The sequence below is a fragment of the Nothobranchius furzeri genome, chromosome 1 (assembly GCF_043380555.1).
Source record: "Nothobranchius furzeri strain GRZ-AD chromosome 1, NfurGRZ-RIMD1, whole genome shotgun sequence".
In the NCBI taxonomy this organism is placed as follows: domain Eukaryota; kingdom Metazoa; phylum Chordata; class Actinopteri; order Cyprinodontiformes; family Nothobranchiidae; genus Nothobranchius; species Nothobranchius furzeri.
In genome coordinates, this window is record NC_091741.1 from 100,622,075 (window position 1) to 100,649,047 (window position 26,973).

The 26,973-nt window shown below is 44.5% G+C and overlaps 1 protein-coding gene across 1 annotated transcript in view; it reads right to left on the minus strand.

Moving 5' to 3' along the window:
• Positions 1 to 26,973, minus strand: part of nlgn3a (neuroligin 3a) — a 232,842-nt gene that overhangs the window by 21,235 nt on the left and 184,634 nt on the right. Inside the window, exon 7 of the mRNA XM_070552687.1 lies at positions 18 to 807. Coding sequence (XP_070408788.1) covers positions 18 to 807 — 790 coding nt within the window. The remainder of the gene's footprint in view (positions 1 to 17; positions 808 to 26,973) is intronic.

A 26,973-nucleotide genomic window follows, 5' to 3' on the forward strand; every position in this document is an offset into this window, starting at 1 on the left:
ACGGTCGTCTTACTCACCCAGTTTTGGCAAAGTTTGTCCAGTAGGTCATGACCACAGCGCTGAGCATGACGTCATTTTTGGAGAAATTGCACGGGAAAAGGTCAGTGGGACCAATCATAGGAATTCCAAACACGTAGGGCACCTCATCCCCATGAGCCGCGTCCGACCAGGCGGCCTTCATGAGGCTCTGGCAGTGGTGGTAGAAGGCGTAGAAGTAGGTGGGTGAGCCGTAGCGGGCATGGAGGTCAGCTGTCACCACTGACGGCTCAACCCACTGGTGGTCGGTGAACAGAGCAACCAGTGTCTTCCGTCTGGTCTCGGGATTGTCCCGGTCTGCCCAGTCTGTGTACATGAACTTAATGGTCTCCCTAAGCGTGTCCTTCCCCTCCGGGTATCCGTACAGGCTGTCCACAAAATCAGACACAGAGAAATCAAAGTCGTTCCCGGACACGCCATCCTCCGAATCCACCACGTTCTCCACAAACCGCAGCCCCTCACCCTGGTTGACCCCAAGCATGATGTCATAGTTGAGGAACTCTCCTTGCTCCATCAGAATCTCAGGGTCATCAGGAATGACATCTCCATCGATTACAGGTCCAAAGGCCACATGGTACCTTGCAGGCTGTATGTCCTGCTCCACTAGCTCCCTGGAGCTCTTCTTCCTGAGACAGTCCACCATGTCCGACGTGTCGAGGACGTTACAGCCCACCTTCTCAGCCAGGAGACGTGTATACTTGACTGGCTGGTAGTTGACGGCCCAGCTGGAGAGGGCCGACCCACTCTGAATGATGGCTCTGTGGAACAGACCTGCAGAAGGACAAATGGAGAAGAGACAGGAGGATGTTTATTGTGCCCTTATTAAAGATGATGATTCAGTTATGCTCCAAATCACACGAAGATGTTAATTTCGTTGCTGCCATGATCAAAAGAGGGTTGTCAGCCAGACAGTAGATAAGAATAACAAAGGCCAGACAGAACAAGTCCATGTTGCCACACAGAACAATAATGGAATCATTGCTGTGATAATAAATGTGCAAATGGCCAGGTCTCTCAGACAGCTCCCAGACAGAGAGACCAATCAGTCATCTGTCTGTCAGACTCTCATCCTCCATCTGTGGTTTTGTCCTGCGTAGGAAATTTTTACCAGTAATAAGATTTTAGTTTGATGTATATTTTAGGAGCAAATGCTGCCAGCGTGAGTCAATGACCTTTGTAGCAAACAGAGCGATGGATCAAAACTGGCAAAACAATCAATAGCATCAAATATATGAATTCTGCTCTTTGAATGAAACGCGTTATCGTCTGATTTAAAGCCACCTGAAAACTCTGTGCATCTGATTCATTTTAATGGCTCACTCAAATCAGTCTTACTTCTTTACTACGGTTTCCAGACCCCGGACATCTAGGTGTTTAGGTTTAATCACAGCAGCACCGAAAACCAGTCAACAAGAAAGGTGTGGCTTATTTAGATAGTTTCACAATGACTGAAATTAAAGTGAAGCATTAGATAAAAGGTTGTTTTCTTTAAACTACTGGAAACAATATTAGAAGACATTTATTTGTCTACTAATTTTTACTTGTAAAAGACACTCATGTGCTTTTAACCAGCTTTGCAAAAAACAACAAAACCCACCAACATACTACATACTCTACACATGCACTCTGAGTATCAGTTTACAGGAAAAGCAGTTATCAAATACTGAAAGTCAGAACCATCATGTCTGAATTGCAGCAAATGGATCTATTTTCATCCATAAAACACACAGTTGGCCTTTGCATCCATTTACAATCACAGATTTTTAAGAACAAAATGAAAACGTCCACATAAGTCTGTAGGTGGATTTCTATTAATAAAACGAGATTCCACCTCTCTACATTTATAGAAAGAACTGATCTGCATCTTTTCATCTGGAAGTACGGCTACAATAAGGTCAAACTACACAGAAGACCACGGACTGCTGCTTGTGTCCACACAGAATAAACAAGCTGAACGAGGAGTCAGCAGAACATTAGTTATGTGAATCAGCATTGTTGTTCATTCTCTGTGCATCAAGGGTTCTGATTTAGTACAATAATAAACATTTTAGAGGACATTTCTTTCTTTTATAGAGCCCAATAGTGTATTTGGGATTTAACCTAAGTTATAACAAAAAGCAAAAAATTCTGATGTTCAAACAAATAAGTGTAAAATAACCTAAAAGAATGGAAATGTTAAAGCTGCCGCCAGAGGCACATTACAGTCACCATGGTAACCACATTCCTGTGTCTCTAATCCTCTAACAAACAGCCAGGGTACAAAATCTTAGACTACAAAACATATTAACCTGTGTAGGGACATACGTTTCGACTTCAGCCTACTCCTTTTCAGACAGAGAAGAAGAAAAAAGGGGTGATGATATGTATTTTTTCTGTTTTTTTTTAAATTATGTATGTTTTCTTTGTTTGAAATAAACTAAACTAAAAAAAAAAAAACAATCAAAGAAGCAGAAGGTTCCGATGGCCACACATGGAAACATTTGTGTCTATAACAGTAAAAACGAGGTAAAAATATGCTTCACTTCCAGTTTTGAAGAAAAATAAAATACTGAACTGGGAGTCGGTTAGACTTTGGCTGTGCCATCGAGACATTTGAAAACCGGGAGTCCTAATGAAAACAAAATGGGTGAAATAAGACAAAAATGCCCAAATTTTGCTATAAACTGTTTTTTAGAAGAATGAGCTTTTTATTCAAATAGCATATTAACATGAAAAATGATTAAATGTACTCACACCCTTAATAAATCCAGAACGACCAGTCACCCTAAAGTACAAGCTGAAAACAGCAACAATAACTTTCTTTAGAAATACGTAAATCGTCTCCCAACTTAAGACAAAGGGATCGTGAGCCTCTTCTCTGGGTCGAACCTCCTCTAATTATTTACATCCACTCTCTAACCTACACCCCCGTTCCTGTTGATGTGGTATTTAACAAGCACCAATCAAAGGACAAACTCAGACCACTTGCTCATGCAGCTTATTTCTCTGTGTCCGATGACTGCTGGAGTCAGAGAAAAGGCGCCTAGAATGTCACACGTTAAAATAAATGTCACTGCATGGAAGCGTGGAGCCTGAGTTGGTGTGGTTTCAGCATTAATGTGGGTGGTTGTGCTGAGGTTGTGGCGCTCATGAGGTAAACAGCAGACTTTCATGACAACTATCTCACTTAGCTTGTTTTAATCAGAAACGCAAAAGCAAAGTGTTCACTTATTTCTGTAGTTTTGCTTGTGAGTGAGCGGACTGTTGAGGGTGTCTCTGCTGGCTCTGTTCATCACACACATGGACTTGCTGGATTCCAGCACATCTCTAAGCCAACTGCTTCTACTCATCCTCACAGCGAGAGATTATTTGACTTGTGCATCTTGTGCTTCTTACTTCACAAATGCGAGCATAACCCTTCCCTGCACCAGCAGCACCCTTCAAGCCGTCTTGCGGTTGCGCAGCTCTGCATGACGGTGGCCTGTACCATGTCCTGGAGGGTGGAAGCAGATGTCGAGGGTTTCACCCACTTGAAAGAATTAGAGGGGCAGGCGTGAGATGAAAGATGGCCGCTCGGAGGCTGAGAAGGGCAGTGTTTTGGTTTAATCTCACTATTTCTTCCATCCCCTTCCACTTCTCTCCTCCCAGCGCTCTTCAGTGGTATTGCCTCTCTTCATGTCTCAGCTCATAGTGCAAACAGAGGCAGCCGCGGAGCAGGGAGACTGTCCTGAATCCAAATGCCTGCCAGTGATGCCACAGCTACTTTTGGAGTGTCTTTGATCAGAAGTTGCTGTAGGAATAAAAGGCTTCCAGTGGAGAAGTTCCCGTTTCTGTGATTGCCAAGGTGATTTGACAGACATATCAAATCCATTTGCTGTAATTGAAGGACGTGACTTAGCCTGGTCCTGGCTTCTACCTGCTTCCAAACCAACACAGCTGAGGACGAGGCTGCAGCTAAGGTTGACATTACTAGATTTGCTCCTGCTTTGGGTGATGAAAAGGGAAGAAGTGCAACGGAGGTTTTACCATTGTTTGTCAGGAAACATATAAATCCAGCACACATGGGCTGTCAGCGGGCTAATAAATATGTATTAGGGCTGTGTGTGATGAGCCCCACTGTGATAGGAAGCTCACAGGGGAAGGTCAGGGAGAGGGAGGGCGAGAGACGAGACGAGCACAGGCTTTATCGCCCGCTGAGGGAATCCACTAATTATCCTCCCTGGGAGGTGTAAATGTCTGTGGGTGCTGACTTTGATTGATAAGTCACAGAAATGATGAATAGACCGACAGATGACGGGCTTCAACGCGATAAGGGTTAACTGTTTGTGTCATTGTTTTGTCTCGATCTGACATCTACGGCAGCGAGCGGGTTCTCACTCAATATCCAGACGGATTAAATGGAAAGTCGCTCCACGGAAAATGAATCAACACGTGCGCTGTGCTCGCGTCCGGGCTGGTTTTATATTTGCGAGAGCAACAGATAGCCCTATCGTTATCTGCCTGTGTTTGACATGCGAGAGCCCGACACCCAGACTGTGAGCAGATCCATCAAACCGTAGCGTCGCAGGCAGATTGAGGTCACGCTGAATTATGACTAGAGCTCCAGGGTAATCACTCATTGGGCCCATGCTTAAATGCCGTTGTGCTGCCCTGCAGCCGCCCTCACGCTGCAGGTTGCTGACTTCGAACACTCAGCACACCCCCACCTCTCTGCCCCCCCGCCCCTTCGCTAGACACCGGTTAAATTCAGGCTCTGCATATGCGGAGAGGGTTGTGGAGATAATTCACAGTAGAAAAAGGCTTGACTTTGTGGTATGGTGACCTCTGTATTGGTCACAGCACACTCACACCCAGAGGCTCCAAAAACTGCTCAAGTCTTGTTTTGACAGCAGCAATATGAATAAAGAACGATGCTAATGAGATGACGAGTGACTAATATGATGTGGCAACCACTTGTGTGCACGTTCAATTTGTGCTAATAGACAAACATGTTCTGTTTGGTGAGGAATTAGCACCATGATGACAGTCTTTTATATTATCCAACAGCTGGCAACATCCTCTGAAGCATCAGCTTGTCTCTGCACCCTTCATAGCTCTGAAGAAACAAGAATCCAACAAAACTAAAGGAACGTTTGAGCTTTTATGAGTCTGAGATGAATAAACATCTTACCTTCTGATGCATTCCTGAACGGTTAGGCAACGCAGGTGATAAAAAGAACAATTTGAACTCAGCTTTAACCTTTAAGGCCTGATTTGTAAAGAAATAATAATAATCATCATCATAATCATAATAATCACTGATTCTGTTCATAACTTTTATGGACAGGATTTCTAGGCACAGCCAAGGTGTTGAGGGGATCTGTTTAGGTGGCCTAAGAATCAGGTTTCTAATTTTTGCAGATGATGTGGTCCTGGCTTCATCAGATCGTTATCTCCAGTTTTCATTGGAGCGGTTTGCAGGCGAGTGTGAAGCAGCTGGCATGAGAATTAACTAAATACAAGACCATGGTCTTGAGTCGGAAAAGGGTAGAATGCGTTCTCTGGGTCAGGAATGAGGTCCTGCCCCAAGTGGAGGAGATAAAGTATCTCAGGGTCTTGTTCGCGAGTGAAGGAAAGATGGAGAGCGTAATCAATAGGCTGATTGGTGCTGCGGCTGCAGTGATGCGGGCGTTGGACCGATCTGTCGTGGTGAAGAGAGAGCTGAGCCGAAGGCAAAGCTCTCGATTTATCGGTCAATCTATGTTCCTACCCTCATCTGTGGCCACGAGCTTTGGGTAAAGACCAAAAGAACAAAATTGCGAATACGAGCGGCCGAAATGAGTTTTGTCCACAGGGTGGCTGGCTCTCCCTTAGAGATAGATTAGTGTAGACCCGGTGCTCCTCCACATCGAGAGGATCCAGTTGAGGTGGCTTGGGTAGCTTCTCAAGATGCCTCCTGAACACCTCCCTGGTGAGGTTTTCTGAGCACATCCATCTGGGAGAAGACCCAAGGGAAGACCCAGGAAACGCTGGAAGGACTATGTCTCCTGGCTGGCCAGGGAAAACCTTAGGATTCCCCCGGAGGAGCTGGCTCAAGTGGCTGGGGAGAGGGATGTCTGGCCCTGCCTGCTTAGGCTACCCCATGACCCAATTCCAGATAAGTGGATACTACTACTACTACTACTACTGCTAATAATAATAATAATCATCATCATCATAATCAAAACTGAATGATTAATTGTTTAGTATTAATGTAATGACATCTGTTTCATTTTCATATTCATATAACAACATAACAGTAATAAAGAAATAAATTCGGCCCTCATCAGCTGTAGATCCTCCACTAGAGGCCATTATAGGACTGGCTATGGCAGGTTTCTGATGAAGGTTGTTACACAGTGATGTGTAGTGAGGACAAAAGAGACATGCTGACTTGGTTGATGAACAAGAAAAAAAACAGTTTAATTTCCTCCGGTCAAAAAAAAAACAACAGAAAATCCAGCAGTCTTCAAAATGGCCACCATCTCTCTTCCAGTCTCAGTCACTTTCAGAGAGATTTCTTGCCACACCCAGCAATCCACTTATATACCCTCCAACCCCCCCCCTCCCCCCTCCAATTCAGGTCGGCCAATCACCTCAGCCTTTCACAGAAGAAAAGAAAATGTTACCATTCATACCACCTTCAGCTATTTTCAATAATTAGATAGTCTACATGTAAATCACATGAAATTTACAAATAATTCATTCTATGCTTTTCTTTAAAAGTTCTCCACTCGGGCATTTTACTATAAAAAGGCAGCATTAGAGGTGGGCTTCCTCTTTAGCTGGTTCAAGATGGCTGCCACAGAGGACGCCTCCTGAGGGTAACAAACAAATTCATGTTTAACACAGATTACATTACAGTCCTGCATGAACACTCTTTAGTTAAAGAAAGCATGTTGCTTCTCAACAAAGGTACTCCATCTGGATACTTTAAGACCAGACGTGGTTTGATGCACATTTGCATCAATAAATGCTAAATTAACTGCAGTACAACAGTTATCAAACAATATCCTTACAAACTACTGGTAAACTTCAAATTCTCCTTTGCAAAAGGACCCAATGAAAAAAGTTTCAATAGATCCAACTCAAAGGTGCATTGCTGCCACCCTAAAATGACTTCAATCTCCAAAGTTTCACAGCATTTCATGCAAAACCTATTTTGGAACTCTATCTAACCCCCAAAATAATTATTTTTGCTTATAAACTGTATAATTGGGTCTTTACAAATGCAACCTTTCTCTTTCTATGCATTTTTTGACATGTTTGTGTAAACTTGATTAAATCTACAATCTAGGTCTAAAAACGCCTTAGTGCTGCCCCCTGTGGCAGAACAGCAGCTACTGCATTTTAAACTTGTGATTGACTGGGACTGGTACAATTTCACGTCATCGGTACAGACTCCTCCCACTCCCCCTCCCTCCCAGGATGGAAATTCCCCACACTTGGCCATGCCCCTCTGTGCCTCCTGGCAACGCCCACTTTCATAGCATTTTTCAAATATTTCATAGCATCTTGACTAGGGGTGGAGTTACATTTTCTGATGGTGTGCAGTCTCTCTTTAAACTGGCACTAAATTGATGTACCTTTATAAGATAATGTCATAATCTGTTGGACTTGACTTTGTAGAAGTTAAATAATAATAAAAAATAATAATTTATTCAGCAGGAGAAATGCCAACAACTGCAAAGTGTCTATGCTGCTGGTCATGTTTACGTTTTTGATTATAAATTAGAATTCTGTAAATAATAATTCTGAAAACTAAGATTTTTTAAGATCACAGGAATCAACTTTAGCCGGGCTTTCCACCGGATGCATAAGGGCGTGTAAAGTAATAGGACGTGTTTTCAGCAGCGCGTCCTGCGGGAAGGCATTAGAAGGGTTAGTGAAAGCGTTCCATGCAGCTGCTCCTGCGAGGTCACCAAATCACTGGATTACTGCAAGATTGCGCGCGACTTTGGAAGTTCACGCAAGGAGAAAGATGGCAGCATGTATTCAAAAGGTCTGTGGTTTATTTCCTGTTCCCCTTGGCTACGAAGGTTTCAAAGGCAATGCCAACGTTTTTCCCCACCAGTTAGGCAAATAAAAACCTTTTATTTTGAAAGTTTCAGGGTGTTTTTGACTGCTTTCATGTTGACTTCCTGAGCTTGATGCATTCTAGAAGTGTAGTGCGTAAAAAGTAAACTCGAAGTGTGACCTTAGAGGAGTGACATGACACTAAGCTTCAGGGCCACGAAGCTTCAGGCGGGTGGAAACGCTCCCACTGCAACGGCGGCGGCTGTGTTCTACACTTTGAGGATGTTGTGAGACGCTAATGCATCCGGTGGAACGACCAGGTTTGTCTTGAAACAGTAGCTACTTATAAGTTTTACACATAACATCGCTCATAGCTGAAGATTCCTGAGAGGTCTATTTGACACCTTTGAAAGTCACATTATTGCCATCACGGCTTCAGTTTCCTACCAACAGTCTGAAGATGGCAGAAATTCATCAGCGTTCTTCTGATACACACGCAGGTTTTCTGAAGGGAGAAACATCGTGGCCATGGGAACATGCATTCTTTTTTAAAATACATTCTTCTGCATACGGCTTCTGTTCTCCAACTCTGTTCTCTCCAACAAGTTTTTCTTCTACTGTGCTATTTCATTATTTCATGTTTTGCTCGCTATCGAATTCTCGCCCCGACTCCTCTTCCATGGGGCCGTGCTGAGTCCCTCCCTGCTGATTATTAGACATACGCCCGCATTCAGCGGAGCTTGAATCCTCTGAGCCATCTTACCTTCACCATCTCTCCACTGTAAGCACATCTCCACAGACCTGTGGACTATGCAAAGCCCCCTCTGTTGAAAACATTTCTGTCTCCTGGCAAACTAGGCTAGCGCTCATCTGAAAACACTCAATAAATTCAGCCGCATGTGAATCATCTTACAGGACTGCAGTGTTAGGGTTAGAGTCGATTAGCAATATATTTAAAGATGCTTAACCCCACATGGGAAAAATCAATGCCAACTCCGATATAAATACACCTGAAATTTGCCTAATTGTATATTTCCAGCACTTTCAATCTCATAACACGGGGTTAAAGCTGCCATCTCCATGGCTACAGCCTACAGGCTGAATCCACTTAAACACAAGTGCCTCTGGTCTGATCGTGCGTTCATCTACGGGTAAACTCATGCTGGTCTAGCAGCCTGGAACAACACCTACATTGTTTTTCTGTTCCATTCAAATGTCCACCAAACACTGAGCTGGCCATCTTCAATGGAGCTCTCAGGAAATTAGGAAGAAGGTAAGCGGCACGCTTCTGTGGCACCGTGCCGTTTTGGATTAAAGGAAGATACTAAAAGTTCAAACACATCAGGACCGTGTGTGTCTGGGCAGTCACCAGGTCATGCTCAGCGGATGGAAATGAAAATTTGATCAAACACATTGTTTCCTGTTCTTTTCTGGACTCAGATGTTAACTGTTACCTCCGTATGTTTCCTCTAAAGCAGAAAGACGTTTCCAAAGAGTCAGTCTATCAGGACAGCTGTCAAAAAAAATCCTCCTCAAAGAAACTATTTTTGTTTTGCACTGATCACAACACAAATGCGCATGTTTTAAACATGAGCTGTAGGATACTGCTGGGCTGTTTCACGTTCCAGGAGGCATGGCCGCCATGTTTAAGTGAAGAACACGATGTCTGAAACAGAAGGAACCGCTTTACTTGTATTTCATCATGCCCTTAAAGAGGCGGCGTTTGAGCGGCCAGTGTTTTTATCCGTCAGCGTGAGACACGCTTCACGCCAGCCCTATATAATGTTGTTTGAAGCTGCTGGTCTCCTGCTTGCCTGCAGGCTGTGGCTTAGACCAGATAAAGAGTTTGATCCACGAGGGTGGGCGGTTGGGAGAAGGAGGGAACAAGAAAGTAGAGCGGAGGAGAAGAAGACGGGGAGGGGTTGGTATTAGTGAAGGAGAGAGGAAGAATTGAGACGAGGAAGGAGAGGAGAGGATAAAAATGACCCCATCGATGGTTTGTACGTGGATCGATGAGCATCTGAGCCCAGAGAGTGTGATATCTCTAATCAGGAGGTGACAACTGCTGGTCAATAGCACACACTCCAGGCCTCATCATCACACACGCTGACCCCCCGCTGGCTGGACCAGCGGCTCCACAGGACCCTCGCTCCTCGCTGAACTCATCAATCTGGTTGGTGTTCACGGGCGTGGGCCCCACACCCGAGTCAAACCACGATGGCTGAATAATTCTCAAAATTTAATTTGCCTCTCGAGAGGTGAGGGACATTGCAGAGCCGTGTGTGTGTGTGTTGTCATTTGTAATAAAGCGGATTAGGCTGAAATATCAAATACTTGACTATTTTAACTGCCTCATTTTCCCCTTTTTTGACGTTTCTGTGTTGTATCGTCCAATCTGACAAATTGGATGTGGCATTCCCGGTCGGATAATGCTGCTGTTTGTTTGACAGTCCTGTGTGATGGAGTTATGGAGCATAAACACACACATGCCCACTCTTCATTGCCGTCTAAAGAACATCTCCTCTGACTCTTAAATGAAGGTTAGAGACGCTTTTAAGCACTTGCTTGTCAGAAGTCACAGGTACATGTGGGAATGCGTTTAATGGATGACAAAATTAGTGTGCCCACGTTTATTTCTCTAAAATGACATTTGCAAAGAAATTGAAATTATGTAACAATTCTTTATTAAAAGAAACGTTTCTCCGTGAGTGGAAAAAAAATCAACAAAAAGTGGGAGAAATCATTCAGAACGGTTTCATCGTTGACCTCAGGCACATTTAAACGCATTCAAAAGTATTTTCTATACAATTATAGTTCACTGAGCTGTTTCTTGTGAATTGATCCTGTCCTTCTCTCCATACCCTGCCGCCATCGTTCCATATGAGAGAAAGGCCGAACCTGCATGGTGAATTTTTCCATTTGCACTCATGCTTGTGTCACAAATGCTGCAGCTTCTGAAAAGCAGAGTGTTATCTCTGCATCCGTCTAGTCTTGGCTCCCCTTTGTGCTACAGGCAGTGTTGACCAAGCTCACGCCACTGCTGCCGAATGCTCCGATATCTGTGTGTGTGTGTGTGTGTGCACAAAAACAACAACAGCAATGAACCTTGACCAGCTGCCGATGTGAAAATTTAGAGAATAATGAGTTGTTACAGGGTTATCTTTGTGCATCTCCAAGTCAGGACTGTGTAAGTGCCTCCGCTAATCTCATTAAATGAGACAAGTTGCTAAAGATGTTTTGTGATTCCCACCCTCTCTTCTCCCACAGTGTCCACGAATAGATTTCAGATCAGTGCCGGGAGAGGAAATGATTAGTGCTTTTAGCTTGCACAGGAATTGTGCAGCTGCTGCGTGGTAACAGCCAACGACAAAAACAAAATCCAGGGTTTGTCAGTTCTCAAACTGAAGGGCTGCTGGTAATGACCCATCTGCATTGTGACTTGGATCATTTCATTATTTCTATACACTCAGAGACCACTTTATTAGTTTTTCCATTGAACTCAAGTTCAAGAGATGATGACAAATGGCCTGCATTTGTACAGTGCCTATAGGGTTCCAACCCCCCCCCCCCCCCCCCCCCAAGGTGCTTCACAACACAGTCAGTCATTCACCCATTCACACACACACACATTCACACGCTGGTTATGATAAGCTACAGTACAGCTGCCCTGGGGTGCACCGACGAAGGTGAGACTGCCAAACACCGGCACCACTGGTCCCTCCAACCACCACCAGTAGGCAAGCTGGATTAGGTGTCTTGCCCAAGGACACAACAGCAGCATTCTCTGCCAAGAGCCGGGATCAATCCTACAACCCTCCGATTACTGGACAACCCGCTCTACCTCCGGAGCTACTGCTGATGTGGTGCATTGCCCTGCTGGAAGATGGATCCATGTGGTCATTAAGGGTTAGCAACATGCAGGTAGGCTGTGGGGTAAACCAGGCCCAGGTTGCAACCCCACACCAGCAGCCTGAAGCGTTGACACGAGGCTGGATGGATTCATGCTTTCATGTTGGTGACACCAAATTCTGACCTGACCATTTGAATGTTGCAGCTGAAATCCAGACTCATCAGACCAGGAAAGGCTTTCCATCCTATTCTGGTCCAGTTTTGGTGGTCCAGTGTGACAGGAGGGACACCTGGTGTGGTCTTCTGCTGCTGGAGTCCATCTGCTTCAAGGTTCACCATGGTGTGGTTCAGAAGCTGTTCTGCAGACCACGGGTGGAACTAGAGGTTATTTGAGCTATTATCATCTTTCTGTCGTCTAGAACCAGTCTTCCCATTCTCCTCTGACATTCAAATACATTTTCATCCACCCAACTTCTGCTCGCTGGGTACGATCATTTTTGGAGAGCTCTCTATAAACTCTACGGTTGTGGGGGAAAGTCCAAATAGATCAGCTAGTTCTGAAACAACAATGTCACATTCAGAGTCGCACATCTACTTTCTCACTCACTCGGATGCTTAGATTGACCTTCAGCGGGTCGCCTTCACTATATCTAGATGCCTAAATGCTGACACGAGATTGGCTAATTAGCTGTTTGTTAACAACCAACTGAACTGATGTACCTAAAAGTGATATGTGAGTGCACACCCACACCTCAAAACAAACATCAAAACAACTTTAAAAAAGCTAACTCCACAAATAAGCATGGTAGGGGTCAACAATTTAAAATAGACACAAACCTGACAGTTCAGTCATTAAATGTAACACCTTGTATAAAACCATCTATTCCTGGCGACATCTTGTGTGTGATAGCCAAACGGATCACTGGAACTCATTCTGGGCCAAAGATGGTCGGTGAGCTCAGATGCATTTGTGACAGACACATTACCGTGGGGGGTGGACAACCCTTACCTCTAGGGGAAGGGGAGAAATAAAGAAAGACTGACAGAGAGAGAGCGAGAGAGAGAGAGAGAGAGAGAGAGAGAGAGAGAGAGAGAGCGAGAGAGAGAGAGAGAGAGACCTGTAAGTGCGCAAGTCCAACAAAGGTAAATTAGCTGTGAGCTGTTTAGGTTACGAAGGTGAAGCTGAGATGGATACACGCAGAACGTCTAAAAGCAGGACGTGGGAGGAAACTTGCTGCTAACTCTGGCTCTTTTCTTCCCAAACCCACTTGCTTAACAGCCTTTGGGCTTGTTTCAAACAGAAAATGTCCCTGAATTCTCTCACACAGGCAAATGGTGTCTGCATGGTGTCCACGCAGAACTCAAACATGCTGGCCTTGGTACGTATGTGCATCCTCCAGACTACTCATGTCTGCAGGAAAAGCACATCCGACTTAGGGAGACAATACCTACGGGCATGCATGCTTTGCAACACACCCACATAATACTACCACATGCACGTACACATGCGCGCACGCACGCACACACACACACACACACATGTAAAGTTCAGGAAGCTCATTAGGCACCACACACTGAGCACCTAGTGGGCAGCAGCACCAACAACTCTTTTAATCTAAAACATCATTAATGATCCAGAACTGGAGGAGACTTTATAGAGAAAAAAATCTGGATGTGCTGTAATTCTGGCTCGCCTCCGGAAATCACAGCGTTCCTCCGATTAGAAAGACTTTGCTCGCTACGGACGCCTTTTAAGGTCAGTGGTCACACCAGCAGCGGCATCCGAGCTGATTAACTCCTACACCACGCATGGATGTGCCGGGCTGGGTGCTGGCTCCAGCGGCGTAAACATATTCTTCTAGCTGTGCTTGTGTCACTCTGTGTGTTCCTCTGACTCCGCACTTCTCCTGCTCTGCCTATTGTGCCTGTAGCCCTGCAGCCAGAAGCCACACATGCTTTTGTTTAATTCAAGGCGGCACACCATGCTAACACCAGAAATTGGAATAAGAAGCAGCAGGTCCTCCCCACATTAAAGACAGAGAGCAAAATTCCTTTTTGGAATGGGGTGTGATCCCTGCACCTGACTGTGGAATTACCTGCTCCGAGGAAAGCCTCCGTGAATTGTTCGAGAGTGTGTGCTTCTCTACCACTCCAACTCTCTCTCTCTCTCTTTCTGTGTGTGTGTCTGAGAGAAGATGTGTTGAGAGAAAAACACAGAGGAGAGACAGCAGCACTGTCACAACAGCCCATCCCCGGAGAGCACCATGTCCCAGCCTCATGTTTCATGCTGTAAAGTCCCATTGAGTCAATTACCGTGGCAGACGCTTTAGCCACCGCAGCCACTTACTGTAAGTGGACGTTAAGACAATTGGGTTATGACATGTTCTGTTGTAAAAATGGCTTGGAAAAGTTCCACTGACAGCGACGGCTCTCCTAGAAACAAATCAACTGGAAGTCCCAACAATTAAGAGGTATGTGTGCAGAGTTTCTGAAGTCAGCATCCAGCTGTCCAGAATCAATCTGCTGCAGCTGAGATCAATCCAATGAAATGTTTTTATTTTGTTTGGAAAATACTCATTTTGCTGACGTGCACCTCGATAACAGAGATTAGAAATGGGTTGACTGCAGTCGTCATCGATCTAGGATCCTTCAGCTGAGCCCCCACCCCAAAACACCAAAGCATGCTGACTACACACTCGTCCGCAATCTAGAAGACACATCTCAGCTAGACAAACAGTTGTGAGGCCGAACTAAGCTGTCGAAATCTATCATGTATCTCACAGTGTGGCACATTAAAGGAAAAAGCAAATAACGGAAGTTCAGAGGAGGACAACAAAAGAGCAGAGGGAAAGAAAAAATTGGTAAGGCTCTTAAAGTTCCTCGGTGTGTGCTATTGTCCCTAAGGGAATATTCAAGACAAGCACCAGGCTTTGTGCTTAGGAAAATGGCGCTCCGCATGCTAACTGTGACTTTGCATTCATTGCGAGAGAAGCGCAGCCATCTTAATGTATTGGGTGAGTCATGCAGAGATTTCAGCACCTACTTCATCTCAAATAAGTGCTTTTGAATGCAGGAGCTTTGAGTGGTTCAGTGGAATGAAATTTTAAAACTTTGACATTTCTAACCAGCCTTTTTCTCCTCATTCTGACCAAATTGTAAAGAAAATTGTTCAGATCTTTAGAGGTGGGTTTCTGCGGAATAGGTTTAAAGAAAAATAAGCGACCTGTTGTTGATAGCTTCACGTGACCTCAGTTTGGAGAAACATTAGCTCTAGCTAAACTGACAAGCTAACAGCTAGTCACGATTATTTCTGTCATCTTTATTTAAAAAAATGATAGAAGTTCTTTCAAACCTGATGTCAGTAACCTTCGCAGCACATTTTGGTTCCATAGAACCCAATCTTCGTGGCAGAAACATTACATTCTGCTTGGATGTGTTACAGGCTGAAGCAGAAGTGTGACAGGTAGCTAGCTCTGTTTGTGCTGCAAATGCTGTAAAATCCCATGTAAAAAATCACCAAGTGCTAATTTTACAGCAGATGCAAGATTTTACAATAGTTTTAAAATGTTGAAAAATAAAGTATTTTATAGGGAGACTACGCAGTTTTGGCTTGCTTTCAGCACCATCATAGAGCCTGTTATTAATTCCTTTTTGTAAAACTGAAAGTGAAACTTTTCTCGCTGGTCGTTGGTCTTTTTAACACCTTAATCTAACAGCTGAAATGTCTCCTCAGCCTTCATTAGTGTCTACAGGAGTGACTCATCACTAAATAAAACAAATCAGCTGTGGTCATGATCTAAGCCATGCAGGAAATGTGCTGGGTGCAGACTCCAGAGCCAGATATGTCCGTTCCATCCTACAAAGTACAACAGGAACTGGTCTAGATACTCTTAAGTTGCAAGTGCGCTATTCTGGCTACAGGGGGCGGTGGACTCTTTTCATTAACCCTGTAAAGGATCATTTTAACACATGCTGGCTCAAAACATTATTTAAAAATATGATGAAGTTGCATATGGCTTTAAAGAGACATTGTGACCCCCTGCTATTGGCTATTATTTATTTGTCTTATTTTAACATAAATAGATACACTCTGAATGTTTACGGATGTTGAATGAGGGAGTTATGGTCTGAACATGACCTCTGACCAAGAGGAGATGATTGTAGAAAGGCCCATCCATCCATCCATCCATCCATCCATCCATCCATCCATCCATCCATCCATCCATCCATCCACCTCCGTCTGCTTATCTGGCGTCGGGTCTGATCATGGTCTGATGAAGCCAACAGGACCACCTGATCCGCAGGCCACCAAAACTGATCCCCTCAGCACCCTGGCTGCCAAATCATGTCCATAAAAGTTACGAACAGATGTTCCTGCAATATTGCAGAGACTGTGGGAAGGGCCAGGACTGAATTTTCAATGAGATTTTTCAGACAGGCTCACATTATTCAGAACCTTCACAAGGTTTGGTGTTGAGGCTGTTACTCGTTATGAAACTTTATAGCCCATAAATCTAGATGAACAGTAGCCAAAGCAAAAATGATTTTGCTCTGCAGGTTGGTCTAGCTATGCTCCACTGGAGGCTCAGCAGGCCTACCAATCACAGTTACACCAATCACAGCGCTCTTTCGGTTTGGTAGACGGGATGATGCGATGGAGCAGAGTGATGGCGACGGCTCGTTTGAAACGGCTTTGGCACTAACTCTGGACTTGGACCTTTCTTTGAGTTAAGAGCAGATAGAGGTACTTAAGTCCTTTATTTAGAAAAAGGATGTATTTGCATCTTCTTTGACAGTGTATGTCATGTACGACATGTTCGTTGTCCAACAATAGTTTGGGCCTGTAGCATCAAACAAGTGGAAAGAGTGCTCAACTTCATGTTAGGACAGGGTGCAGAGCAGAGAGTGGTACAAAGCTGCAAGCAAACAGGTCATTATTATGGGATGTGGTCAGTCTAGTTTAGATAAAATCTCCATGGACCAGTGAATGATGTCACTAAAAAATGAAAAATCAGAGAAGGGGTTCTGATATCGTGCTGCTCCACCAGGAGAAACGCGACCTGAGCCGTCACCAATTACAGCTTTAAATATAAACCATAACATTAGTTAGATCCGTTCTAACAGCTTCAGTCTGGGCCACAGAGCTGGAACAGCTGCTGCCTGCAGAACCGAGACATAAAGCTCTGTGGCCAGACTCTGAGGTGGAGGTCAGCTCTGTTCTTCGTGACTGTTATAAATACGAGAGGTCATTTTATTGTTTATCTGTTTGTGGCACAAAGTCAGAAGGTTTTTCAAGGTTATCGGCAGGAGGTCAGATTTTTACATGTTCCTTTAGCATTTTTTGTCAGAATAGTAATAATATTGGTTTTAATTCCAGCTTCTAACTTTTTCTTGTTCCAACTACGGGGGTGCAGAGTTATTAGGCAAGTTGTATTTTTGATGAATAATTTTATTATTGAACAACAACCATGTTCTCAATGAACCCACAAAACTCATTAATATCAAAGCTGAATGTTTTTGGAAGTAGTTTTTAGTTTGTTTTTAGTTTTAGCTATTTTAGGGGGATATCTGTGTGTGCAGGTGACTATTACTGTGCATAATTATTAGGCAACTTAACAAAAAACAAATATATACCCATTCCAATTATTTATTTTTACCAGTGAAACCAATATAACATCTCCACATTCCCAAATATACATTTCTGACATTCAAAAACAATACAAAAACAAATCAGCGACCAACATAGCCACCTTTCTTTGCAAGGACACTCAAAAGCCTGCCATCCATGGATTCTGTCAGTGTTTTGATCTGTTCACCATCAACATTGGTGCAGCAGCAACCACAGCCTCCCAGACACTGTTCAGAGAGGTGTACCGTTTTCCCTCCTTGTAAATCTCACATTTGATGATGGACCACAGGTTCTCAATGGGGTTCAGATCAGGTGAACAAGGAGGCCATGACATTAGTTTTTCTTCTTTTACACCCTTTCTTGCCAGCCACGCTGTGGAGTACTTGGACGCATGTGATGGAGCATTGTCCTGCATGAAAATCATGTTTTTCTTGAAGGATGCAGACTTCTTCCTGTACCACTGCTTGAAGAAGGTGTCTTCCAGAAACTGGCAGTAGGACTGGGAGTTGAGCTTGACTCCATCCTCAACCCGAAAAGGCCCCACAAGCTCATCTTTGATGATACCAGCCCAAACCAGTACTCCACCTCCACCTTGCTGGCGCCTGAGTCGGACTGGAGCTCTCTGCCCTTTACCAATCCAGCCACGGGCCCATCCATCTGGCCCATCAAGACTCACTCTCATTTCATCAGTCCATAAAACCTTAGAAAAAGGTCTTTAGATATTTCTTGGCCCAGTCTTGACGTTTCAGCTTGTGTGTCTTGTTCAGTGGTGGTCGTCTTTCAGCCGTTCTTACCTTGGCCATGTCTCTGAGTATTGCACACCTTGTGCTTTTGGGCACTCCAGTGATGTTGCAGCTCTGAAATATGGCCAAACTGGTGGCAAGTGGCATCTTGGCAGCTGCACGCTTGACTTTTCTCAGTTCATGGGCAGTTATTTTGCGCCTTGGTTTGTCCACACGCTTCTTGCGACCCTGTTGACTATTTTGAATGAAACCCTTGATTGTTCGATGATCACGCTTCAGAAGCTTTGCAATTTTAAGACTGCTACATCCCTCTGCAAGATATCTCACTATTTTTGACTTTTCTGAGCCTGTCAAGTCCTTCTTTTGACCCATTTTGCCAAAGGAAAGGAAGTTGCCTAATAATTATGCACACCCGATATAGGGTGTTGATGTCATTAGACCACACCCCTTCTCATTACAGAGATGCACCTCACCTAATATGCTTAATTGGTAGTAGGCTTTCGAACCTATACAGCTTGGAGTAAGACAACATGCATGAAGAGGATGATGTGGACAAAATACTCATTTGCCTAATAGTTCTGCACTCCCTGTATGTACACCCACCATTATGGCTCTGTCGTGCCTGTGCATGTCCAACTCTCATGACATCACCAGTAGCCTCGATGCTTGATCTTGTTTAGTAAATAGGTAAACAATGTAACATAAATCAGTAGAAAATCTGCTTGTTTCTTTACACAATGAAACCTGTAATGTGTGTTTAAATGACTGAAGCAGTTGGTTTAGTGAAAACATAAAAAAGATTTTGGTCTGGACAACTCCTCTAAATAACAACTCCATGGATCACTTTTTGTCTTTTTTCCTCCTAATTCACCATTTGAACCCATAAAGTGGAGCAACAACAACACCCCAAGCCGGTCTGTCAATGGCTTCGGGAACAGTTTGCTCAAAGCATTTTGATTTAACCACATTTGGCGCCGCTCTGCCACCCCTCCATAAGGTCATATTGGCTCATGATGCTCTGTAGCTGTGAGTAAATATAAGCCTGTGTATTAGGTTTTGGGCCAGAGATAAAATCTAATTTCTGGGAGCTCAGCGAGAGAGATCCTTCGCTGATACACATCCACACATCTGGTGGGCCCCATCAAATATACATGAACTTCAGAAGATCACGCTAGAGCTGCTGTCCTACTGTTTCCTCCTGTTCACCACACATTTGTGTTCCTTGTGAGATATTTGATGGCGATCGTGACATTTACTTTTATATTTACCAGCTTGTCTGATGAACCTGTGGTGACATCTGTCTTACTTGGTGTTGAACAGTGACGGGTAATTTCAGTCACTGATTACAAACTGATGGCGTCACATGAATTAATATCCACTGTACATCTTCCAGATGGCCTAATACTGAAATTCAGACAAAAAAAACCCAAAACGAAACAGAGAGCATCTCCTTGTTTGCCCACAGTGTCAGCCTCATTTCGATGAACAAGCACCATATACGGCGCTGTGCATTCCCGTCCCTGCAGCTCTCCGGCCCTTTTCAGTTTCGGCTGGACAGGCTGCAATGTATTTTTACTCCCCGTCCTTCCTGTCAAGCTCTGAAAAGGCCAAATGAGTAGTGGTGGACAGTTCCTCCACCACCTCAATACCCAAATTGTGTTGGCTGCTTACAGTGGAGTGGCGGTGCAGGGAGTAAAACATGGAGTGACAGGCCGAGGTCCAGGCACGAGGGCAAAGAGCTGTGAGCTCAGCTATGGTGAGTCTCTGTCCTGGCAGCCTCATTCACAATTCATTTGCACACGCACGTTTCTGTGTGTGTGTGTGTGTGTGTGTGTGTTTGCAAGCTGCTCCTCCACACTACTGTTTACTCGTGTTGTTTGTGTACTCGTGGTATACATCCATCTGCATTCTGGTATAATTGTTGTGCTTCTCCTTGAGTTGTGTGACTGCCTTGTGTTGGTGAGAATGCCATTCAGTAGTCGCCGTTCTTTCTGCCTCGGCAGTCCCACTTCAGATTATCGGCTTTTACATTCAAACCCGTCTGTAGGCTGAATAGACGCAAAAAATATCTTGGTCATGTAGGAGAGTGCACATTTGTCATTCTTGTGTGTTTTTTAGTCCTTATCTCCATGGCAACATGCCATTCACTGGAATCATTCTTTATTTTATTGTCTGTCTGTTGTTTCTCTAGTCAGAGCCAGTAGGCACATGGCTGCAGCATATGAAACACCCTGGAGAAAGCGTGTGTGTGTGTGTGTGTGTGTGTGTGTGTGTGTGTGTGTGTAGCGGGGTTATTAAGCATTAGAGGAGGGTGGGAGGTTATTTGCCCAAGATAACCCTGTAATGTCCACAAATGGTCAGTTTTCACCTGCAGATGACCTACAGGTCATCGGTCATCTGCAGACCTGATTCAGTCCTATGAGGTGGATTTTATATTCTAGCTGCCAACAAGCCACAAGATCCTGAACTGCTTGTTGACATCCTGGAATCAGAACATCCTGTTCTTTTCAAGGTCCCTCACAAAACACCCTTTTATCTAAACTCCTCGCTTCAAAGAAGAAAGAAGATTTTTAAAATTAAATATGAACTCCTGAAATGTACAAGCTAGATAATCACTAAATAAACATTTGTTTATCGCTATGAATGATAATTATCACTACATGCTCTATAGGTTATAAATTGTAAGTCGCTTTGGATAAAAGCGTCTGCCAAATAAATAAACATAAACATAATTATAAAATAATGAAATGTTTCATTGATCTGAGCTCAATGATTGTTTCAGCATGTTTACTTGACAAGGTCATACCATTTGCACTCACACAAGTACAAAGTCAGGTAAAGTTAAGTCCATGACATAATTAACCTTTGACCCAGATCAGAGCCTCCGAATCAAAGAAGGCGTGTGTCTCTGAGATTCTTGGTAATATCCAAACTTGTCAACTTTAGGTTGGCTACACACTCATAACATCAAAACATTAAAACCAGATCACGCTGGCGATTCTTCAGTTCTAGAGAAGCTTCAGGCCGGCCACCTGAAGCAAAACCTCTTTGACCTACCAAAGCTTTTGACACGTCGTCAAAAACCTTTTTCGCACCTGCGAAGCTGACACAACAAGATAGTTGCTGCAGAACAAGCTGATTTGTTCAACTCCTTAAGAGTTATTCCTGAGACGGAAACTAGTTCCAACTGTCGTACCCGGGGATGACTCAGACCTGGTCGCACTGAAAGTTAAGTCTATGGACTTTCGGTACCAGGGGAAGCCCCCCCCCCCCGACATCTCGGATCCAAAAGGGTGTCTCCACTTGGGTACGTTGAACACAGAGAGATAGCGTCTGAATGTGGGTTTTGATAAGAATCAACCTCATAGCTTAACACAAACCAAATTCTTTTATACCCAGAACTCAGCTTTCCTAGATAAGGAAGTTCTGACCAACATCGCATACACATACACACATAGGTTCCAGACATCACCCTTAGTCCCATCCACTCACAGTAAATAATAGTTAACCAATTTGTCAAGTTTTAATTGTTTGTAAAATAAATTCTTACTTTTATAAACCTGACTGTTTCCGGTATCAAAACGAAGTGTGTACAATCCCCTAATGAATAAAGACTCCTAGAATCTTCTGATTAAACACAATAAAGACCAGGCAAGGCGATATGCTATATTTAGACAGAGTATCACAGCTTATTGGTCACAAGTAGAGTTAATATATATACTGAGCTAAAGTACCCAGTTCATTCAACCCTACAACCTTTAATGCCAGTCAACCTGGGATTTGATCTGACGTACTGTGTGCTCAGAATGACTGTCCCTGTGTTTGTGCACATATATATTTGTTTGAGGAATATTGATGTGTGTCTCTGGAGACATGTTTTGTCTATCAGTGAGGCCACACACAGGCATGCTTCACCATCTCACTGTCAAGCAAATAGCAAACCTTGACAAATATCTTCTTTTGGTCCTGGTTGCAGTTGTTGCTCGAGAGCACGGTAGTGGGGGTCTGATGGTTAGACCTCCTTGTGATGTTGGATGTTGGATTTGTCTGATGCCGTTTTCTTCTTATTTATTTATTCATTTTTAAATCCTCAGAAAACAGAAAGTGTTTAAAAAACTGAAAGTTTGAAGCTTTTTTTCTGGTGAAGATCTCAAAAATGTCTCAAGAATAAGCTAAGCTAAGAACTTTAGGACAAACTACCAGAGTCCCAAAGAGAAAAACACCATTTGAATTCATGGACAACAAAATATGTTAGGACCTAGTAAAACGGTGACTGGGTTGGAGCAACAAAAGCCCTTGGTGCTACTGCCTACCTCATACCAGGAGGAGAGCAACCAAAATTAATGAGATGCTGGCTCAGATGTTGCCTGGCCAAACAAGGTCTGCGCCAGGCCCTGGTAAGATCTATTCGGGGGTTCACGAGAGGAGAGACAGACGAATTGTCGAACCTCGGATTCAGGAGCAGCAAAGTGGTTTTCATCCTGGCCGTGGAACACTGGACCAGTTCTATACCCTTAGGGGGGTCCTGGAAGGTGCGTGGGAATCCACCCAACCAATCTACATGTGTTTTCCGAATTTGGAAAAGGCGTCCCTCAGGAGACCCTGTGGGCTCTGGGAGTATGGGGTACCAGGCCCTCTGATACGGGCTGTTAGGTCCCCGTATGACTGGTGTCAGACCTTGGTCTGCATTGCCTGCAGTAAGTCAGGCTCATTACCAGTGAGAGTTGGACTCCGCCAAGGCTGCCCTTTGTCACTGATTCTGTTCATAACTTTTATGTTTATGTTTATTTATTTGGCAGATGCTTTTATCCAAAGCGACTTACAATTCATAACCTATAGGGCATGTTGTGACAGGATTTCTAGGCACAGCAAAGGTGTTGAGGGGATCTGTTTTGGTGGCCTAAAGATTGAGTCTCTGCTTTTTGCAGATGATGTGGTCCTGCTGGCTTCATCAGAACATGATCTCCAGCTTTCACTGGAGCAGTTTGCAGTAGAGTGTGAAGCAGCTAGAATGAGATTCGGTTCTTTTAAATCCGAGACCATGGTCTTGAGTCAGAAAAGGGTAGAATGTGTTATCATTCTACCCTTTTCTGACTCAAGACCATGGTCTCGGATGAGGTGCAAGAGCTCCAATGCAGAAGACAGGGACACACACATGCACACATGCACAGCTCTCTTTCTCTTCTCCCATTCTCACTGAGTGGACGCTCCGTGCTACAACATCCAGCATGAAAATGAATTGTGCATGCAGGAAACCCCTGCTGGTGAATTCTACTCTCCAATTGGAGGTGGTAGGCGTAATTTCAGCTGGCCAATCACTCCGTAGTGTCACCTCGGTCCTAGTTGGACCGCTGGGAGGAGGTCTGAAAAAAAGAATGGCCTCGGACTGGAAAACACATATCTGACCCATGTGTGAAACCAAATTCTGGTTCCATACCCGTCCCCTACCCGACCATACCAACACTAATGTGTAAGCACCTTTAGACATAGGGTGAGAAGCTTGGTCAACCAGCAGGGGCTTGGCATAGACCGACTGTTTCTCCACATCTGGTTATGATGCCTCCTGGATGCCTCCCTCGTGAGGTTTCCTAGGCACGTCCAACCTGGAGGAGACCTAAAGAAAGACCCAGGACACACTGGACGAACTATGTCTCGTCTGGCCAAGGAACACTTTGGGATTTTGCCGAAAGTGCTGGCCCAAGTGGCTGGGGAAAGGTAAGTGTGCGCCTCTCAGCTTAGGCTGCTGCCCCTTTGACTCGACCCTGGATAAGTAGTCAAAAATGGATGGATGCCTAAAAATAGAGGAACTCCATCAACTTTACAATGTTGTTTCATTAATAGCAGATAATCTGAAATCATGGTCATTATCCAAGCTTTCCTTGGTCTCAAACCGTGAAGTCTGTATTCTGAACATGCATAAATCTGCCCAGTTAGCTCTACCTCGCACTCGGAGAGCTCCCGTTGCTGAAAAGCAGTTAAACAAGTGAAGCATCTTTACACACAAGTGGGAATATTCCTGTGTGCGAGTCGGTGTGACAGGAGAGCGGACAGCTTCTGTCATCGACTGTGAGCAGCCTGGAGCGTATCACTTCCACCACACACTGGTTTGATTTCAGTCTCTCAACATGGAGCCTTGCACATTGTTTATCAGCGTTTGTGCACGGACAATGTTAGCGCTTGTGCCCGGCCGGTATTAATTCAGTGAAGCTCTTCCATGGCAACACGTTTACCTGTTTGAATTCTAATCAAATATGGGGCATCTTTTCACTGCCAGAGCTGTGTTGTGTGTGTGTGTGTGTGTGTGTGTGTGTGTGTGTGTGGCTCTGATCTGGAGCTGTTTCAGTGAATGGCGTCAGAAACTCACAGCGCCACCTCTGATGTCCCAGCTTTCAACCCTCCCTGCCAGCTTCATCAGTTTTTGCACAGGGAAACATGCTTGCTCGTTTGGGCTCCTGACAAATTGCAGCCATACAATCTACACTGTTTGAATAATTTAACATCTTCCAGCTTTGGGGGGAATGTAGGAAAAAAACAACCTAAGACAAGAATACACACCTGTTTGTCCTCTGGGAATTTGTTATCTTGTTTCTTTCTTGTAGCGAGGAATATGATTTGATATGGCAGATGCTAGTGGCTGTCTCTAAGGAGAACCCAGGTACCCATGCACCGCTTGTCTCTTCCTTTGGGTGAGGGTCAAAGGGCACCATGGGCTGGAAACAAAGCTGATCTGCAGGGAAGGTTCACTCTGCACAGCTTTTAATAGAGACCAGAGGGAGGAGGTGCAGGAATAGCTATAGGTCTGCGGCACAGCGGCGCTGTTTCGCAGCCTTCCTCTCTTCTCCTAATGAGCATTCTATTAGCAGCTAGGGGACAGATTTAGGCAGTTAAGCATACGGACAAGGCTGGCTAACAAAGCAAGTGGTTAGCTAAACAGCTGTTCTGTCTCTGCAGCCACCTCCCATCCTCGGCTAATGAAGCCCTCACCAACAAACAGGAGTCCCGGGACGTGCAGCAGAACAGCCACAGACACCCAAACAGCAAGTCTCAGTCACTCGCATCCCTCATAAAAAGTCTGTGTAGAGGAAAGATGTATGGATTGGACAACCACGGCTCCAATTAGAAAGTGGCTCTGAGGGGAACCCTAAGAATAGCTCACTGGGGCGAGCACAGACATTTTTATGTGCACTCGGTGCTGCTGTGTGTTTGGAAAGTAAATACTCCTAGCATAATGTTCTTGACTGGAAAATGGCAGAAGCAATAACGTGTTTATAATGGATAGTAAACAAATTACTGCCATGAATGTGTGTGTGTGTGTGTGTGTGTGTGTGTGTGTGTGTGTGTGTGTGTGTGTGTGTGTGTGTGTGTGTGTCACACCCTGTCCTGTCTCCCCATTCGGTTCAGTCCTGTGTTCATGTTAATTGCTCCCACCTGCCTCTCGTCTCCCAATCACCCAAGGTCCCAGCTCCTCCTGTATTTAAACCCTGTTAGTCCATTTTTTTCTGGTTGGTTCATTGTTTCATTGTCCTACGTGTCCCTGAATAAATCCGTGTTTTAAATGTTCCTGTCTGCCCACAGCTTGGTTTATGCTTGACACATTCACTTTCCGCTTGGTGATGCGGTTCGCGGATGGAACACGTTTCACAACTTGCAGCTTTTATGGTTTGTGCGGCTCGTCTCTGCGGTGAGCCAATATTCTCCCAAACTGAACGGGGCAGCATGGAGCTCTACGGCACGCATCCAACACTACACCATAGTAGAAGTAGAAATGACTGTTGTTTACAACACGGCATTCCAGCATTTTTAACAGCGTCCTGGTCTTTTCCGACAGTGCGAGCTATTTCTCTCCAAGAATTATTAACAACATGTCGATCACGGTGATCTCTGAGAGCTGAATCATACAAATGTCTGTATTTACGAACCTCTGCCATACTAGTTCTTGCCGGTCCGCCATGTTTTTCCGCGTCCGTCCGTCCGCGTGGTTAGAAAATTTCCGAGGCGCACGTTGCGGAAATCCTTGGCCGTGCGGAGGCGCGTGGTTGTTAAAATGACGCAAAATGACGCAACTTTTCCGCGCGGAGCCGTGCGGACCTCGCGGACGCGTCAAGCATAAACCAACCTTACCTGCCTGCTTCTTCACCCGCGTGTGGATCCACACCTCCGCTTCGCTCACCGGCACGTTTGTGACAGTGGGTGTGTGTTACATTAGAGTATTTCAGCCGTCCATTGAATAGCATCAGCGATGTTCCACGTGGGTTGAAAAACATCCATAATGCTGCAGCAGAAGAATGCAACACCCCCCCCCCCCCAAATTTTTTTAAAGTATGTTTTTGTTTAAAAATTTTTTAACAACTTCTCATAACTCAGGGCTGCAGGTAAAGTCTGTTGCATGGTTTAAAAAAACTTTGTGACTTTTAAACTTCTACATTGAACAAGAACTTAAATGTCTGCATGGAGATTCAGTCTTTGTTGCGTATCAGTAATGTGTGTGTGTGTGTGTGTGTTACACCTCTGAGCCAGCAGCTGAGGTAGTCACAGAGCTGAAACATGTGTTCCTGATGTCATGTGGAACATGCAACCTGCCCACTGAGGGAATTAAAAGCAACAAACAGTCAGCAGTGAACATATAAATGAGGCATGGCTGCTGAAGCAGGAGAGTGGTAACCAGAATGTTGCGGTGTGCCACGGCTTCACCTGCTGTTGTTC